Raw genomic sequence first — 20,048 nt, 5'->3', positions numbered from 1 at the left:
CTGCTTGGGGACACATGCAGCTTTTTATAGAAGTTCAACAGAGCCCACTGTCGAACCCCACCACATCCTAGGCAGACCCCACAGTACGCACCCTCTCACTCTAGCTGATGTCAGAAGGACAACAGTGCCCAGGAAGGCACTACCAGCTAAGTACGCAACCCTTAGCTGGCGGTCAATTGTCATCGGAAGACCCGTGGAAGCGTGAGTATTGGAACTTGTGAGGACCAGAGCTATGTTAGGCGCCCCTTCCCGGATGTCAACTCACCATTTCGCAGCCCCCATATGGAATGACCCATGTACAATTTCGGAAGTGTTTTATACAACAATTGGATTTTATGCAGCATCTGTACAAAAAGATTACATTTCTTATATTAGAACCTTCCAGAATGGTACATGCAAAGATTTTATAAACCAATTGTAAGATTTTATAAACCAATTGTAAGGTGTATAAAAGTTAATGCGAAATTCCCGAATTTCCGGTGCCAATTACGAACAATTTTCGGAGGCAGCTCACTAGAATTAGAAGTGAAAAATCCAGTGGCGTCGCGTAACCTCACTTTTTACCTGTGCACTGACCCAAAAAATGAAAATTATGGTATTTTGACAGCTCAAATGGGAAATAAAATTATCAGACTCGTTTAAACTAATCAAAATCTAGTTATTGTATGCATTTCCGAACATCAATTCCTCAAATTTAAACCCAGTGCACAGGTAGATTGAGGTTAGGGAAACGCCACTGGAAAAATCCGAAATGAGAACAATTTTACATGAAAATTCGTAAGAATTTTTTATGAAATATCATGGAAATTCTTCTAAATCCCGGAAAAATTCAGAAAAAATATTCAAAGCAAAACTTTGATGAATTTCGCCTAGAATATCAAAACAAGTTCCCGTTAGATTAAGCACAATATGTTGTAGACTACACAAAAAATGTTTAAACTTAAATAGCGTCAACAAAATAAAATGCAACATCATCGTTCAGCAACCAAAAACAAAAAACAAGTCTAGCAAAATCCTGCATGCATCATAATAGGCATAGTATACTTCGTCCTCTGGAACTGATTTTTGTTGTCATTTGATAGGTTATTTATGACCCAGTTATATGAATTAATATTCTATTGGAAAAAAACAAAGTTCTAACATTTGAGTCTCCAGTCTCGTCTAGAGATGTTTGGCAGCGTTGAAATGTTCCACTTGATTCAATTTGTGTAATAGGTCATATTTCCGAATACATAACTTATTAAAATTGGTTTGACATCCGGCGTTCATTTATATACATTGAACTAAAAATGAAAATTGTATTATTGCTCAACAACTGAAGTTGGAGAAACATACATTTCATTTGCAATTTATTTCCTACAGCGATCAGCGGCAGATAAGAACATATACTTGTTCAGAAAGCTCCTCTCCCGACCAAGGTCATGAACACTTCATGGCAAGAATTCACACAATCGTGTAGGCACCACGCGCCAAACAAACCACTCAAGCAACGTATCTAAACTGTCGTCGTTTAGTATTCTTTTTTTGGCGATCATCCAAACAGCTGAGCAAATACATCCGATATGTGACGTCACCAAGTTTCGAAACGTGTTGCTATTTTCAGCACTGTGCTAGACTGAGCATGACACTAACCTTTCCCGGTGACTCAGTTAAACGCCACACTGATTCCAACTGGTGCGTTGATAAAAAATAGTCACTTTCACAGACAAATTCACTTTCGTTGCAATTGTATCGTCACTTCATGCACGACCGAAATTGTTCAAGTTTGTTGAACCGAAATCCACCTGCGATAATGCACACAGCACCGTTTGCACAATATGTACGAAATTAACGCGATCTTTGGATAGACGATCTGTTTCTTCGCTGCTTCCGAATCTTCGGGGCACTTTACCATAGAACTGATACGACCACGATGCATCAATGACGAACGGAAAGACTGAACTGACGAACGTCCGACTGCTCAACGGACTGTAATCGGCTGATGGACTGACTAGCTTACACGCCACAGAGCACTCTACACAGTAGTTGCCCGATGTTTGCCGGGTCCGGAATAATCGAATTCAACAAAACTTTCGTCTTACGACGTGTGTACTCGATTCATAATATCAACGCACACGCTAAACACAATTCGAACAAAACTCTGTTCCTTAAGTTGCATTTGCATAATAACGAAAGCAGTGGAATTGGTTGGGAAACATCACAGCTCATATATAAGCTAATAGACAAGGATGATGTGCACTTTAGTTGCGTGAACGACATCAGTGAGCATTTATAATCAGAATATTTTACCTGGAAATGATAATTTCAATTGGTCTACTAATTCACATGCAACTAGTAGAGATTCTGAAGCTTAGATATTTTTTCTGTGAAACAAACTTATTTGATTGATTGATCATTACCGTGAACTCCGCATGTGTAAAAGAGTGAGAGAGCGGGTGATGCCGCGCATGATTCTGCTAAATGAGCTACAGTGTACGGCAATAGATAATTGCTTTCCGTACTCCCCTATGTAGGAGGTTTACCCGAATAGACGCTGCAAGGTGGATTATGCTTTTTGATAGTGTTTCTGTTTTTTGGTCACTGTTCTTTCTGTTCTTGCTTCCCATGGGAAACCACTCATTATAGCGATTTGTTACGATAAGCTAATGAAAGAAAGCAGTGAATGGAAGGTGGCTAATTAGAACCTGCAGATGAGAAAAAGGAACTGATGCCTGTCATTCAAAGAAGAAATTATTAAAGGATTATTTAACAGCCACTAAAAAAACGGGAATTTCCATACTTGAATACTTTTCTGTGAGAAAATTAATGCTTTCAGAGAAATATTTGTTTATGTAAATGAATCCTTAGAATATTCAGAAAATGTCTCCCAAACACATATTTACTCCAACATGTTCAACTGAACATGCCGCCAAAACAGGAAGCACTGCGGCAATTCTTTCAAGCGATCAAATATCGTGGGAGACGTACACGGTGAACAATTTTAAACGTAAAAATGTTTCAAAAACTGTCCACGGATGTTTGATCAACTGCCCAGTCAACACAAAATCGTATATGATGCAATATAAGATGCTAAAGTGGAGGCGATATACGTACATGTTGTATGGGGAAGTACCTATATCGCCTCCACTTTAGCATCTTGTATCGCATGATAAACGATCTTGTGTTGACTGGGTGAGCTCCGTTGTATAAATACTAAGATGATTGGAAGGCCAAAGACACGACGAAACGCATCAATAGGATCAGAAGCATCATCCGGAAATGGCAGCCGTCCAGCGGTCATGTGATACCTGCAAGATTGAACTACGCCCGGCGGACCACGGACATCATGCTATTATTTATTAACCTAAGTTTAAATACTAAGGCCAACTCTTTATATAACGTATATCAGATTGAACTGTACTGCTTTGTAGTTTGCTTCCCGAGCCATGCTTTCTATTCCCGCTTTTTAGTGGCCACCTGTTAAATGATTTTGCACTTTAAGAAAGGCCAATTAAACCTCCGTAGCATAGCGTAGCAAACATAGGTTGTATCGAAGAGATAAACCTATCCATTGTCTCTACGTACCGAATCTCTTCACATAGGGGAGGGTTTTCCCAAACCGACAACCCGGCCCTCCTTAGCCGAGCGGTAAGACGCGTGGCTACAAAGCAAGACCATGCTGAGGGTGGCTGGGTTCGATTCCCGGTGCCGGTCTAGGCAATTTTCGGATTGGAAATTGTCTTAACTTCCCTGGGCATAAAAGTATCATTGTGTTTGCCTCATGATATACGAATGCAAAAATGGTAACCTGGCTTAAAAACCTCGCAGTTAATAACTGTGGAAGTGCTTAATGAACACTAAGCTGCGAGGCGGCTCTGTCCCAGTGTGGGGATGTAATGCCAATAAGAAGAGACAACCCGGTCTATCTCATAGATGACGCTTTTGGTGAATATGCCTGTATTGTCAGTAGAACACTGCCGCAGCACTACTAATTTGGACGTAGGTAGCCATCTTCCATGGTTGCGTATTTCGGAGTTTTCGAGCCATATTGTGTTTTGACCACGCCATATTGTGTTTGAATTGTTTTTTTTTTGCTGCAGGAGATATCGGTGAAATATTTTTAGCGTGTATTGAGAAATTGAACGATAAGTTATCCTTATTGCTTATGGTCTTAGTTATGTTGCACGTACTTAGATTAGGTCGTGTGAGGTGGTATTGTTGAACGGCGCGTCATTTTGAGAAAAAAGTCGGGGTGGTTCGAAACCGACCGTCAAGCAGTGGTCCGAAACCGACCCCCCATTTTATTGCACTCTACTTTTTACTGCATGATTGAAAAGGGAGAAAGAGATTGGACGAAATTCTAAATGATTTCGTGATATATTAGGGAACACACATTACGTAACGTTTAGAGGGGGTGGGGGGGTCCCTGATGTGTGATATCCCATACAAAATTTTCAGATGTTTCATACAAAAAATATGACATAGAAGGGATGGGGTGTTGAAAAAGACCGATTTTTGCGTTACGTAGTTTATGGATCTTCCCTTATTTGCTGAGATGGGACAAAACGGGAAAGAGGATTTTTATCTATCTAGGATAAGACGGTATAATATGCCCCCCTAAGGCTATACTTATTACTTTGCAACACAGACTTATTACTTTGCAACACAATTTCATATTGTTCATATTGTGTTTATTTCATATAGGGGAACTGTCATATAGGGGAAAATGAGAATTAAATCAAGTACCTTTTCATTGCTCTGTTTTTGATGGGATGCACATCGGAGCCATGAGATGAAATCCAGGAGAAGTTCCACTATATCATATTTACCACTGGGGAAAGTTGCTTTGTTGCCCAACTGAGAGTTTTGCAGACAGTATACAAGCGTCGCTCCATAATATTGAGCAAACAAACATTGAAAGTCAAAAATCAAATTTGTAACTTTTTGAATTTCGCAATTATTTTTATTATGTAACACAAAAATACTTCCACATTCACGAAGTATGATGGTCTTAGATATCAATGGACGACTTATATATTTCAAATGCATCGACGCTCAGCCCTGTTACAAAAATATAGAAAACTCGTAAGATTCCCAAAATCCTTGATAGGTTCAGAAAACCATAGGTGTTGCGCTCGCCGTAAATAGAATGTGAAGCACAATCCTGATTTTTAAAGGATTTTTTGATTTGCTTCGAACCTAGAACACATTTTAAATTAAATATTGGATAAATTAGTTAGTTAAACTCCTTTCGCCAGCTTTCAATTCAGTGGGCTGACAGTTCCTACGAGCTTTCAAACGGCGATCTGACCACAACAAACTAACCTTTCTTTTCTGTTAGAATAACTTCTAGGATGATTTAAAAAAATCAGTTTTACATCCCAATAATACTTATTGGTCATTGATTTTCAATTTAGTTAAAAAAAATTGCAACAAATTAACTTATAGGAGCATTTGATAACAGATAGGAACATTTGACACATCTTTTCTCTCAGTAGATCTGTTTCACGCCTACTGAGACATTTTCACTGGTTTCATTGCTGCAGCGGCAATAAAAGTTCAGAAAATTAAATAGTATGCGGAGTTTCTAAAATCCATCTGAAAGAATACAAAGTGTTTTCTTATTCAACTTTTAGTTACCTCTACTTGAAATCTAAGATTTTTACCGAACCTTTCTCAAAAAGCCTACAGTAAAAAAATAACCTGGAAAAACTTGAAAATCTCAAGGAATTGTTCATCATTCATCAAGTACTTGTAATACTAATAAATAATCTATTTTTTAATTCACTTGTTGGTGAGGTATTTCCTGTTTTGAGGGGTCCAAATTTTGTCGTGAGTAAGCCTTATAACAATTGCTCGAAGTTCAAAAACTTGAGCGAATAGATTCAACTTGTTGGAGTGTTTCGAAGAGAGGGATTGGATAATGAAGACAATCCTTTTTCTGCATTTACCCCCTAGACTAGATATGTGCAATATGTACTTATCCAAAGTAACAAATTTTCTAGGGGGGGGGGGGGCTAGCCAGATCATAGGTGGGGCTATAGCCCCCCTGTAGTTACGCCAATGGAAAATTTTGCCGTGGTTACAATTATAGAACACTGATCAATTTAATTTGTCTCGAATAAATCAAATCTAAAGCTTTTTAAGCATTTGAAGCAGTTAAAATTATGATGGGTTGCTAGTTAGATATCTAATATTGCTGATAGAAACTCATTTTCCATTGAAAATAATGAATTTGATTGTGAAATTATTACTTTTTGGCAAAAGTGTTCCATAGTTGTGGGGGGAGTGTACCGATTCTCCGGTGTTTTTTTCGCAGATGGCGCTGTCGGCTAATTAGTCCCCACTTTCGTTTTTCGTTACTCAAACTATTTGTTTGCGAAATATAGGTCAGTTCTGGACTACAGGAAGGGGGTCGGTTTCGGACCATTTTTGAGAATGGCGAAAACGTATACTTTCACTTTACCCTCTGTATCTCCTTTTCTCCTCTGTATCTCCTTTTCCTCCCCTCCTTTCTATATCTGCAACCACAAAAAAGCCCCAAGAATACAGAATAATGTTCCCACTACAAAACGACTACGAAACATCCAAAACATCATTTTTCGCAATTTCATGGCCTCTGCCATTTAGGGGGTCGGTTTGGGAACATTTTCCCCTACCTAATCTCAGTCTAACATGTGCTTGGCTTTTTTTATTTAGTCTACATCTAAACAGATAACACTGAATCAATAATTTGACGCCACAATACACGGTTCGAGGCCGCATCTCTTCATCCTCGAATACGCCCCACGCTCGGCAAGTCGTTTTGCACCTGATCTACCCATCTCGCTCGCTGCGCTCCACGCCGTCTCGTACCTACCGGATCGGAAGCGAACACCATCTTTGGAGGGTTGCTGTCCGGCATTCTTGCTCATCGTACCCTACCGGCTTTAGCTACCTTCTGGATCAGTAGATTAAAATGTACTGTCTTGAACTGTAAATCTGTTGATGGTCACGTGTTGCATGTATGACGGTCATGTAACACAAATTATTGTAGCATGACAGAAAAAAAAGTCATGAGCTACCGTGACATTTTTCTATGCGACATAATATGTGTCACAAATGAAACGAATGGAATATAATTTTGAAGGTGATGAATGCATCACCAATGGAGCTAAATATTTGAAAATAATACAGTTAATTATACGCTGAGCTCGCTTTTTGTGCTTTCTTTCCACGGATTTTGGGATTTATGAGTTTAATTTCCTATTTTCCGGGTATTGGCCACCCGAAATGAAAAATAATTAAAATATTATGAAAACTCGATTTGCATATACACAGCAAGTAAAAGATTTAAGAAAGATGAACGGTTTACGCTAATTTATGCAGTGTATTTTTCTTTCACGCGAGGAAAAAAACACTAGAAATCGATTTCGTTGAGCCGTTTCTTACGTTTATCTTAAAATTCACGTTCACGGATTATCGATATTGATTTAGTAGCTTTTTTCGACGTGCATCTTTTTCAAAGTAAATTAGGACCATTTGAAAAAAAAATTCAAGAAATATGAGCATAACATGTGTCCTTGAAAGTGTTTATGCTGATATTTTTTCAAGAAGTATGCTGTTTGTGCTGACGACGTTCGTTCTCACATCAAAAAATCTAAACTAACATCTAGCGTTGACTACGACTTCAGCATATGTGACTAACATATTATCAATAAACGGATCGCTATCCTGAACTGCAATCAGGTTACGAATTATGCTTCTATCAATCATTCCGTTACCACGATCTATAGTGCCGTGATCCGGAGGAACATTGATGATTTCCTCCGTAAGTGGCTTTTCTCATATTTTTAAAACGAGTACTGCTACATGTATAACGTATTAGGCAATTGTTCTTGATTATTTGATAATTTTAAACTTGTTTTAAAAATCCTTTTATGGAGTTTTTTGACTCTTCAATTTGGGGTAACTTTGATCATCAAACGATTCAATCATTTATCTATGTATAAAGCAAGCGTCGGTAAACTCCTTAAGGTAGGCAATTATAGTTGGAATGCATCGATTGTTTGGACAAAGGCATCATCACCGCTAGTGGAATTAGGGGTAACTGGGGTAATATGCACCCCCGGGGCAAAACGACTTTTTGGCATATTCAGCGACGCAGGAATATTTCCATTAATGTTTACTACTGGATCGCTAGTTAGAGATCCGTACTACATGCGCTGTAGTAAATACTCTAGAAAAACTACTGAAAATGTATTCAAAAATGCAAATGGGTCGTTTTGCCCCGAGGGTGCTTATTACCCCAGTTTCCCCAACCTGGGTTTTAAACAAAAAAAAATCAAAATTTGAAATAAAAAATGTGGTTCAACCAAGAAAATAAGATTACTTATCACACAATTATAGGTACAAGCCTATTTTATTGTTATTATATTGGTTTTTAGTGCTTTTTTGAAATATATCTAGAAATATGAATTTTAATTTAGATTAGATCAAAAACAGGTTAAAATAAATCTGGCTCGAATAGTTGAAATATTTAATTATTTAAATGATTTTTAAGCCTGTAAAAACGTTCTTTTTTCAGATCAGCAATAGCTTTTAAATATATAAGAAGTGTCTCATCGTTTGACAATTCATTGTTTTGAGAAACTCGAAACTGTTACTCGAAATATAAAATGACGATACACTCAGTACGAAAGTGAATTCTCCGGGGTTTGAACCTTGAAGCGCAATCAATAGCTGCCATGTTGATGTGTTGATTGCGCTATTCAAATTAATTCATGAAAAAAATGTTACTTAGGTCCTTTTGAAAAGTTAAGCGAGAATTGTTTCGTTATAAATTATTTTTTGCTCTTATCCCACCCGCCATAAGCCTTTACCTAATAAGTATGCGTCCCCAAAGCAGCCAAACGAAACAAATTGTTTAATAATTTACTTTTTCTATAAGTATCATACCTTTATGACTGCTCAGAACATTCATTTTGCACTACCATCATAATAGATAGCGATACATTCACAGGCGGCACGAATATTGTCACATGATACGAACGACTCGCGGGTAATACATTCATTGCCATGAATGGCATGTGTCTACAACACTATAATTGTCACAAGAGAATGTTGTTCAACATTCTGTCCGGTACAAACAATGTGACATGCTAATAGCAGCAAAAATGTACTGTACGAATCACTGTCTGGATACTGGGTTCGCCGTAGAGCTGGGCGAGCTCGTGGTTCATTCTTCGCCGCCACACACCGTCTTCTTGCACACCGCCAAAGATGGTCCTAAGCACCCGTCTCTCGAATACTCCGAGTGCTTGCAAGTCCTCCTCGAGCATTGTCCATGTTTTATGTCCGTAGAGGACAACCGGTCTTATTAGCGTCTTGTACATGACACATTTGATGCGGTAGCGAATCTTTTTTGACCGCAGTTTCTTCAGGAGCCCGTAGTAGGCCCGACTTCCACAGATGATGAGCCTTCGTATTTCACGACTAACATTGTTATCAGCCGTTAGCAAGGATCCGAGGTAGACGAATTCCTTGACCACCTCGAAGGTATCCCCGTCTATCATAAAACTGCTTCCCATGCGGGCCCTGTCGCGCTCAGTTTCCACCCACAAGCATGTACTTTGTCTTTGACGCATTCACTACCAGTCCAACTTTTGTTGCTTCACGTTTCAGACGGGTGTACAGTTCTGCCACCTTTGCAAATGTTTGGCCGCCAATGTCCGTGTCATCCGCGAAACAAATAAATTGACTGAATCTGTTGAAAATCGTACCCCGGCTATTATACCCGGCTCTTCGCATGACACCTTCTATCACAATGTTGAACAACAGGCACGAAAGTTCATCACCTTGTCTTAGTCCCCGGCGCGATTCGAACGAACTATGAGCTTGGCTTGTTATCTACTTTATGATGCTCTCGAGACTGAAGCAGCATGCATAGATTCAGAACATATATAAATATCACGTGGATATACTATGTGTAAATGTTATGATCTTACTGCATTTTTGTCACCCAGGACAACCATTGAATTTAAAGTTTCTATAAAACACAAGCAGCGGCTGGTTTTCTACCCACCGATGCCAGCATCTAGGCACTAACTTCTTTGCACTATGCAGCATAAAGTTAACCGCCAGAGATTTGTATGGCGAAACGCATCTAACTCGAGTTTTCTCCGAAGTGGGAACACTTCACGAAAAACTATATGGTACGAGTAAGTGTTTGCTACTACGCCAAGCAAATATTTTTTCGATAAAGGTGCTTGATTTCGAGAAATTAAAGCTTGGCTGTCTTTCGCCATACTCATTTCAGAAAGTTAAATCCTGGTTGTTCAAAATTGTATGAAAAAAACTTATTATACATTTGTTGATGGGCCGCAAAGGCGTAGGATTGTCAATCCGGGGATGGCGATTTTCGGTCCGGTCTAGGATGTTTTTGGGTGCGTTCAGCGTTCAATGACAGAGAAAATGGCAATAGAATACTAAATTGAAAAGCAGGCCAAGTTCCAGTTCGAACGTAGAGCCATAGAAGAAGGAGAAGAAGGAGAAGAAGGAGAAGAAGTAGAAGAAGAAGCATCAGAACAGGTGACCCACTATGGGGCCTCCCCATACAAACTGGCGGACAAAAATATTTTCTCCCTTTTTCGAGCTTATAAGATATTTTTAATGTTGTCATAACAGGGAAGTGTTGTTAAGTAACAATTCCAGGTATTTCGCGACTAACTTTTGAAAAGGGCTTAATATTTTGACTCTTTAATCAAAAATATAAAAAGTTTCAAACGACATCGAATTTTTATTCACAAAATATCAAGAACAAATAGGGAAGAACGTTTATTATAGTAGAATATTGAAATTTGTGTTGCTGTGATGCACACTAACGAAAAAAAGACAAAGACAAAAAGACGTTTTCTAAAAATGGCGCAAGTTTGCGCAAGATTTTCCGTGGGAATCTGAAAGTACACATCTGGGGAAATGCGGGGATAAAAAGTGGCTGACTTTTTAAGTTGAAAATACCTCAAATTGTCAGTGTTTTTCACGTATTTTGATTTTTTAAATATTTTTCCTTCATGCTATCACGATTTCTGTTAATACGATATGAAAGCTCTTTAAATTATCTTTACAATGCTATATATAAAACTCGGTATCGTATCAGAAAAAACCTTTAAACAAAACTGGTATGAAGTGAAGCAAGTTTTTAAAAAGAAAAACCGCGTTTTTTACCTTTTCTCTACTTTAATGACTAATATCTCAAAAACTATAACTCGTAGGGACCTAAAATTTTGGGGTTTTCTTATCTTATGTATCTACTTTCGAAAACAAATTGTGAAAAATGATTAGTGAAAGCCGATTTTTTTATTAAAGTCCGACTAAATCCCCATAGTGTGACCCCCGGAGAGATAAACAGGTGACAGGAGATATTTTTTCATTTCGCTTTGGATTTAACGCCTGGTGATTGTTATCCGTTCGTCTAATGTACGAACGTTTGTAGGTTAGCTCTGTCAGGAAACCCTTTCTTTTAATAAAAATTAAATCTTGAACAACCTGTCTGCTTAAGTCGATCAAACATGGCAGCTTAAAAAAAAACATGTCAAAGTGATTTTTCACGCAGGTTTATTGCGTTTATAAGTTGAAGTGCATGAATCTAGCGTAATGTAACTAAAATGCACGATACCCTTTTTTTAAGCAGCTAATAGTTTTATGATGCGCGAGAAAGACATAAGCACAGCACTACTTGGTAGATATTGTTTTTGTTTTTGAACAATGTTTCATAAGCACAGCATGTGAAAGATTTAATTCGATAAATGTATCCCTTGCCCGGGCTGCGATCTCAAATTAAAAAAATCTCCGTTTCCTTGTTTTGTAACCGATTTGCATGAAATTTGGAAGAAAGATGCATTATACTCTATATTTTTGTATAGATGTATTGATCTGGTGATTAAGTACAAAAGGAAGTTCCCTGGGTCCAAATGCAAATAAAAAATACTTAATTGTTTGTGCTTCATATATACATCTCATGTTATTGACTTTTCCCGACCAAAATTTTATCTCGTTTTATTGTCTCAACCACCCTAAACACTCCTCATGTAGCGTACACACGCACATGGTGGACCAACATTGACTCCATCCCCAAGAAAATGTTTCGGTTGCTGCAGTTGATTCAAAAGTATAAGATCGCTAATGTCGTTCCTGTTCGCGTGACTAACATCTAGGTTACTTCTATCAGGCAGCCAAAGTACCGGTACTATAGGTGTCAAACCGATGTTTGTGATGCAATCACACATCCACTGCAACATGATGCATAAATTATGGCCAACTGAAGCTTGTTGAAGCAAAATTTGGCAAAATAATTTAAGGGGATACGGGAAGCACAAACAATCATCAAATCGTCATCATTTTCATCATTGAATGCTTAATTGTTTTTCTAATACAAATATGATTTTGAAAAAGTATCAGCGGCGCGTGCTTACTCTCCATCTACATGCTGATACAATTACAGTTACATCAAACAACTAAAAACCGAAATACGCCGCTCCAAAGTTACGAGGTGATAATGCTAGAAAAAGACAAAAGATAGGAAAAATAACACGGTGTCTAGTGCTTCCCCGAGTCACCTTAAATGACTACAGCGCCACTAGCGTTCTAGTACTTATGCCTCTACTGTTGTTGCTTTGTTTGGCCGTGTGTGAAGTTGTTCGAACAACTCTCGCGCTTAGTTCCATAGGGGCGTAACTGTATAGATCGATTTCTCTTCGTCAATGTTTTCTTTTTATAATGGTACCGAATTACGCTAGTTTGTCAATGATTTAATGATATGGTGTGATAAAGGATGATTGTATCTTGTACCAGAATCAATAATCACGGTTGTAGCTATTGAAACAATTGAGTTATTAACAAGTTATAAAATCTATGAAGAGAAATCGATCAATACAGTTACGCCCCTATGAAACTAAGTGCGGGATCTGTTTGATCCGGGGGAGGAGTCAAAGTCGGCCAAATATGCTTGAGCGTTTGTAGTGAAGTTTAAAGTGAAACAGACAAACAGACATAACACTTGTGGAATTCTCATAGTGAAAATCTCACTGATTTACTGATCAATTTAAATAATTATTAGTTGTCCAATCGATTACTCATGGCGCGCAGTGATTTGCCCAACTTCTGAAAACAGCAGATGCCATTAGTGTGTGTACGACGATGAATTTGATAAATGATTGTCTGTTTGTCTGTGCTCTAACTATTTAAAAAATTGAAAACAAAAACTAAAAAAAGTGCTGCACGTGTAAATTTGATGGCCTGACCATTAACCTGATGTTGGTTCAAAATCGGTAAATGTTAGGCCAAATCTGAAAAACAGTGCATGAGTTTTCTCAACAACTGAACAGAAATATTGGAAAAAAAATTAAGCTCTTTTAGTGGAATGTCCTTTCCTGTTATAAGACGAGTTAGTGCAATTCCATACAATTCTTATCTTTACAGATAGGTAACCTCAACTATAAGGCCGTCTTCAGTGTCTCTTACAAGTCGACCCAAGTACGAGACACTGGAGACGGCTTTACAGTTTAGATCGAAATACATATCTGTAAAGGTAACACCGTGGTGGAATTAAATGGCATAGTACTAACTCGTCTTATGACAGATGTGGATAAATTCGTAAACCAAGACGAACCCCTGCCTTGAAAGCCTTTCCATTATAATCCGAAATCCTTGCGTGCTTTAGTGGAGAGTTTGCATCTGCTCGATATTTTTTCTGGTGTCATTTCAATCCTTTATTTGTTTAATTCTGTCCATTCTAATTATGGGTAAATTTGCTTCGTACATCTCACCACAGCGAGCTTTATCTACAACTGTTAGGGCGAGTATTCTCCGGTTATCTGATGGCTTTTTTCGAAGTGTTTTCTCAAAAACATGGTTCTTCAGCGTATTTAGTTTAGTCATAAGAAACATAGTAACATAGTGGTTTAGTATCTGCACGAAATATTCTACAATTCAAGGGAAATATAATTTATTGTATGTACCGGATAGTCTGCATACCGCATCGAACGACAACGGCCAACGATGCATAAACTTTGCAGCCTCCCGCGGAATGATAGTCCGAAGCACTTTCTTCCCCCGCAAGAATATCCACAAAGCCACATGGAAATCACCTAATCAAGAAACGGAAGACCAAATCGACCACGTTCTAATCGACGGTAAATTCTTCTCCGATATCATGAACGTACGCACTTCCCGCAGTGCGAATATTGAATCCGACCACTACCTCGTTGCAGTATGTCTGCGCTCAAAACCCTCGACGGTGTACAACACGTGTCGGAGTCATCCGCCGCGGCTAAACATTGGGCGGCTACAAGACGGTAGACTGGCCCAAGACTACGCGCAGCAGCTGGAAGTGGCACTCCCAACGGAAAATCAGCTAGGCGCAGCGTCTCTTGAAGATGGCTGGAGAGATATTCGATCCGCCATTGGAAGCACCGCAACCGCTGCATTAGGCACGGTGCCCCCGGATCAGAGAAACGACTGGTATGACGGCGAATGTGAGCAGTTAGTTGAGAAGAAAAATGCAGCATGGGCGAGATAGCTGCAACACCGCACGAGGACAAACGTGGCACGATACAAACGGGCGCGGAACAGACAAAACTCTAATTTTCGGAGGAAAAAGCGCCAGCAGGAAGATCGAGACCGTGAAGAGCCGGAGCAACTGTACCGCGCTAATAACGCACAAAAGTTCTATGAGAAGTTGAACCGTTCACAAAAGGGCCACGTGCCACAGCCCGATATGTGTAAGGACATAAACGGGAACCTTCTTACAAACGAGCGTGAGGTGATCCAAAGGTGGCGGCAGCACTACGAAGTGCACCTGAATGGCGATATGGCAGACAACGGTGGCGGTATGGTTATGAACCTAGGAGCACGCGCGCAGGACATGAGACTTCCGGTTCCGAATCTCCAGGAAATCCAGGAGGAGATCGGCCGGCTGAAAAACAACAAAGCCCCTGGAGTTGGCCAACTACCAGGAGAGCTGTTTAAACACGGTGGTGAGGCACTGGCTAGAGCGTTGCACTGGATAATTAACAAGGTGTGGGAGAATGAGGTTCTGCCGCAAGAGTGAATGTAAGGTGTCGTGTGTCCCATCTACAACAAGGGCGATAAGCTGGATTGTATCAACTACCGCGCAATCACCGCGAACGCCGCCTACAAGGTACTGTCACAAGGTACTAACACCAATTGCAAGAGAGTTCGTGAGGCAGTACAAGGCGGGATTTATGGGTGAACTCTCTACCACAGATCAGGTGTTCGCCGTACGTCAGGTAATTGCAGAAATGCCGCGAATACAACGTGCCCAAACATCATCTATTTATCGACTTCCAAGCCGCTTATGATACAATCGATCGGGCCCAGCCTTGGCAGCTAATGCACGCAAACGGATTTCCGGATAAACTGATTCGGTTGATCAAGGGTACGATGGATCGGGTGATGTGCGTAATTCGAGTTTCAAGGGCATTCTCGAGTCCCTTCGAAACGCGCACAGGGTTATGGGAAGGTGATGGTGTTTCGTGTCTGCTACTCAACATCGCTTTGGAGGGAGTAATACGAAGGGCAGGCATTGACACGAGTGGTACGATTTTCACGAAGACCGTTCAGTTATTTGGTTTCACCGACGACATTGATATCATGACACGTAAATTTGAGAGGATGGAGGAAGCCTACATCAGACTGAAAAACGAAGCTAAACGGATTGGACTAGTCATCAACACGTCGAAGACAAAGTACATGATAGGAAGAGTCTCAATAGAGATCAATATAAGAGTTTCTATCGGTGGGGACGAAATCGAGGTGGTTGAAGAATTCGTGTACTTGGGCTCACTAGTGACCTCCGATACCAGCAGAGAAATTCGGAGACGGATCATGGCAGGAAATCGTACTTTGGACTCCGCAAAATGCTTCGATCAAATATGGTTCGCCGCCGCACCAAACTGAATATCTACAAAACGCTTATTAGACCGGTGGGATGCAGATGGCGGGCGGTACGTGGAAGAGGTGAATGAACCACGAGTTGCATCAGCTGTTGGGAGAACCATCCATCGTTCACACCGCAAAAATCGGAAGGCTGCGGTGGGCCGGGCACGAAGCCAGAATGTCGGACAGTAATCCGGTGAAAATGGTTCTCGACAACGATCCGACAGGAACAAGAAGGCGAGGTGCACAGCGGGCAAGGTGGATCGATCAGGTGGAGGACGATTAGCGGACCCTCCGCAGGCTGCGTGGTTGGCAAAGTGCAGCCTTGGACCGAGCTGAATGGAGAAGGCTTTTGTGTACTGCACAGGCCACTCCGGCCTTAGTCTGGTAATAAATAAATAAAAAAGTAACTCCTGGGGGAATTCTGATGTAAACTTCTGGAGAAACTCGAGAAAGAGAATGCAGGAGAATTTATGGAAAAATTCCAGGGGCGAAATTAAAGTGCAGTGTCAGGAAAAAAAATTGGGGACTTTCGGAAGGAATTTCTGTAAAAGTTTCCGGGAGAATTTCAAGTATACACACTTAAACAGAGACTCGAGCAATGGTTAATTGTTAGATGTTCCGGGCAGAATTCTTGGAGAAACCTGCTGAGGAATTCCTGGATAAGCTTCCCGAGTAATTCTTGGGGAACTTCCAAACTAATTCTTAAAGGAATCCTGAAGGAACTTAGAAAAATATTCTTGAGGAAGCTTCCTGAGGAATTGCTGGATAAACTTGGATGAATTTTTCAGGAGTTCCGAGAAGAATTCTCGGAGAAACTTTCCAAAGAATTCCTGGATAAGTTTGCCGAAAAATTCCTGAACGATCTTGCCGAAGGATTCTTGAAGAAACTTTCGAAGGAATTCCTGAAGGAACTTCTGGAATAATTCTTGGAGAAACTTCCGGAGGAATTCCGGGAGGAACTTCCGGAGGAATTCCTAGACGAAAAGAAATTTCTGGAGGAACTCCCGGAGGAACTTCCGAAAGAAATTCCTGGAGGAACTCCCGGAGGAATTAATAGAGGAACTTCCGGATAAATTCCTAGAGGAAGTTCCGGGAGAAATTTCCGGAGGAACTTTTGAAAGAAATTCCTGGAGGAACTCCTGGTGAAACTTCTGGAGGAACTGCCGGAGGAATTCCTGGAGGAACTTCCGGAGGAATTTCTGAAGAAATTCCGGAGAAATTTTGGCGCTTGAAACTAGTTCATGCCGACCCACGCCGCCAAGGAGAGGGCTGGTACTGACCAAAATCTTAAAATAATTATCCTCTAGCAGCAAATATAGTCCAATCTATTCTCCTAACTGGATCAAAATCGCACAGATCCGGGATAATTACTTCATACAACATTGAAAACAAAACATGATAAGAAATTTAAGCGGCTCCAATCATCATCATGAAATTTCACCCTTAGATGTACCTTTCTACCCTACAAAAAATGTTCTCAATATGCACATCATAATAAATGCCTCGAACTCAAACATCAACTGCGTAATCTTTTTCACTCGACTTATGTTTATCAAACAGTCCGTTTTGTTCAACCGCCAACACGATTGGCGAGAAGGCAATTTGCAGCACGAAGTATCATGTGCTGTTTCTTTGCATTGCATTCCCCAGAATAAATGATTCATCTCGTTTTTATCATACCTCACCTCTCACCTCTCGCCCCACAGAACTGGGCGATCCGGAGCTGGAGCGACGCTTTGACGATCCCAGCAATGATGTGGACTTTGTATCGCCGCGAGGAACTGGTGGTGGCAACAGCAACGCGGAAGGTCGCCACTCGTTATCAGCCCGCAAGCATACGCGTCAAACCGAGTCACAGATTTTGGCCGAAAGCGAAGAAAGTGGATTCATTGGAAGGGCTGCAACGATTCAGTCCGTTACTAAGATCGATTTGGGTCTGAACTCGCAACTGACGGGACCACGCGGCACCACCATCACGCTGATCTTCGAAGTGACCAACTTCCGTCAGACACCGGTGTTCTACTACTTTCGGGTGACGGACGAACTGGGATTCCTGCGTTCGCTCAATCCTGGATCGTAAGCTTCATTTCCTTACCAAATATTCCTTCATTTACAGTTTTGTAATTACAGAGCTACGATCGGCCCGTTACAAACGATACATGTTGCGGTCACGGTGATTATCGGTGTGAACGTGGAAATCGGAACGCGAGATAAGATCACCTTCAGCACCGAAGGTCCAGATCGTATTTCGCATTCGGCTTGGGTCACAGTTACGGAAGCTTCAGGAATACCCGACGCCTACATGCCTTCAGTATGGTACACCTACACAAGTCGATGCGAGGGTCGGAGCGACCCCGGACGCTGTGCTGGGGCATTCTGGACAGTGGACGTCACGGCGCGAGATTATGAGACGGGCCTACTGAAGATCGCGTCGAATCCTGATGGGCTGGTTTACAGGACTCAGTTCACTGCGGGTACAAAGGAAGAAGTGAAAGGCAGCTACACTGCGTCCTGCTGCCAGCCAATGGTTACCATTTCGGCGTACGATGTCACTCGAAATGTACGAACCATCAACCTGGACGTCCGAGATATTTGGTTGAACGAAGCGGGAATCGCTGCCGTGGTGCTCGGCGTGCTGTTGCTAATCGCTTTAATTATTCTCTTGGTATTACTTTGTCGGTACTGCATTAAAAAGCGCCGTTCCAAGGAATTGCCGATTTATAGAGGAGAGTTAAGAGAAAGGCGAACGTAGATTTTTCTCCATTAAGAGCAATAAATTGGACAGAGCAAATATGACCTCATTAACGATGCCATTTCCTACAATAGATTTCGAGTAATTCTTGCATTTAAGATAGTTCTAGTTGCCAAAGGTGTCGGTCTAAGTCAAGAACAAACTAAATCAGTATTCGTGTAGAAAACAAGATTATGCCAAAAGTAGGTTGTAAATAACATGTAATTTGTAGAATAAAATATAAGTCAAGATTTCAAGATGAGATTTTCATAGAAGTTTGAAAGATTGATTCCCTCCACGTTACAATAGCAAAAGGAATATTTTAGTATGGGTTCACTGATCGTTGTGTAAGAATTGTTACATTTGTCGTTAACCCCTCCCCTAAAAGTGTGGCGTTATTCAAAGAAGTTTTCTCGTCCATTCAAACCACAGAAGTAGCAGTGCTCTCCATCGACCTACCTGTTGTTTCCAGCTCGCGGCTTATTTCCAACATAGGAGGCGGGGTTGGTTCTTTGGGGGGTGGTGCTGGCGGTGGGGCCGCCGGAAGCAACAGTGCATGGTGCGCAAAGTCATCCAACGTCAGCCCGGTGACCTGCATGCTCAGCAGCGGATTTTTCATCGGGGCAGCCCGTGACGACGTGTCACTTTTAGTATTACCTCCCCCAGCTCCTCCTCCTCCTCCTCCAGAGTTGCTCCCAGCCATTAGAGGCAACGGCGAAGGTGTCGCCCCCTCACCACTGGCAGACATCATCGCGCCGCACTAGAATACTCTAGCGGTTCACTTTCTCTAATCGTTGTGCGATTCCTCACGTAGAACCAGTTTGGACTGTTTCGATTTTGACCTAGTTTGAATTCAACAAAGCACTTTTTCTTCAATGATTGAGATTTGTTATTGCAATAATTTGCACAGTGAGCACTTTCCCGAAAGGTAAACAACGACGAACACGTTCAACACAATTTAGTGGCACTCAATTTTGAGGAACTTTCACTCACAAAACGAACGATTTTTTCGAAAGACTGGTACTGAATTTATTATAAAATCCATACAATATGAATATGATCAATTAATTTCTTTATTTCGTAATGTAAAACGAAAAATTCACGGCAAAATCACTAAAATTCCGGACTGGAACGAGAAAATCCCGAAAAAACGTCAAGGTTTGGAAGTGATAACAACACCACTACACGTAAACCATTGTTGACGTTTGCGGTTTCTGCGTGGTGAAATGTTTCAGCAGAGTTGCCAGTCGGTTTTCACCGTTTTAACGGTTTATGAATTTTCGTTTTAAGCCCACATCTGAGAAAATGTATGCTAATTAGATTAAAAGTCATTTTATTATGGTCTCTAGATTTTTAACATTTTGCTGTCACCTCTGCCTCGCTTAGTTGTGCGCTGCTA

At 40.7% G+C, this 20,048-nt stretch overlaps 2 protein-coding genes across 5 annotated transcripts in view; one reads left to right on the top strand and one right to left on the bottom strand.

Annotated features, from left to right (window-relative positions):
* Positions 1-18,906, top strand: part of LOC134219671 (uncharacterized) — a 105,455-nt gene extending 86,549 nt beyond the window's left edge. For all 3 annotated transcript variants that reach the window (XM_062698497.1, XM_062698477.1, XM_062698485.1), the window contains exons 7-8: positions 17,625-17,994; positions 18,049-18,906. In XM_062698497.1, the coding sequence (XP_062554481.1) occupies positions 17,625-17,994; positions 18,049-18,670 (992 nt within the window). In that variant the 3' untranslated portion in view covers positions 18,671-18,906. The remainder of the gene's footprint in view (positions 1-17,624; positions 17,995-18,048) is intronic.
* Positions 1-19,812, bottom strand: part of LOC134219628 (mucin-2) — a 144,814-nt gene extending 125,002 nt beyond the window's left edge. Inside the window, exon 1 of one of the 2 annotated variants that reach the window (XM_062698421.1) lies at positions 19,109-19,812. In XM_062698421.1, the coding sequence (XP_062554405.1) occupies positions 19,109-19,400 (292 nt within the window). In that variant the 5' untranslated portion in view covers positions 19,401-19,812. The remainder of the gene's footprint in view (positions 1-19,108) is intronic. The other variant, XM_062698430.1, reaches the window with a different exon arrangement.
* Positions 19,813-20,048: the final 236 nt, after the last annotated feature.

The sequence above is a fragment of the Armigeres subalbatus genome, chromosome 1 (assembly GCF_024139115.2).
Source record: "Armigeres subalbatus isolate Guangzhou_Male chromosome 1, GZ_Asu_2, whole genome shotgun sequence".
Lineage (NCBI taxonomy): Eukaryota > Metazoa > Arthropoda > Insecta > Diptera > Culicidae > Armigeres > Armigeres subalbatus.
Note: the sequence above shows the minus strand (reverse complement) of the source record. Positions and strands in the feature narration are given on the sequence as shown.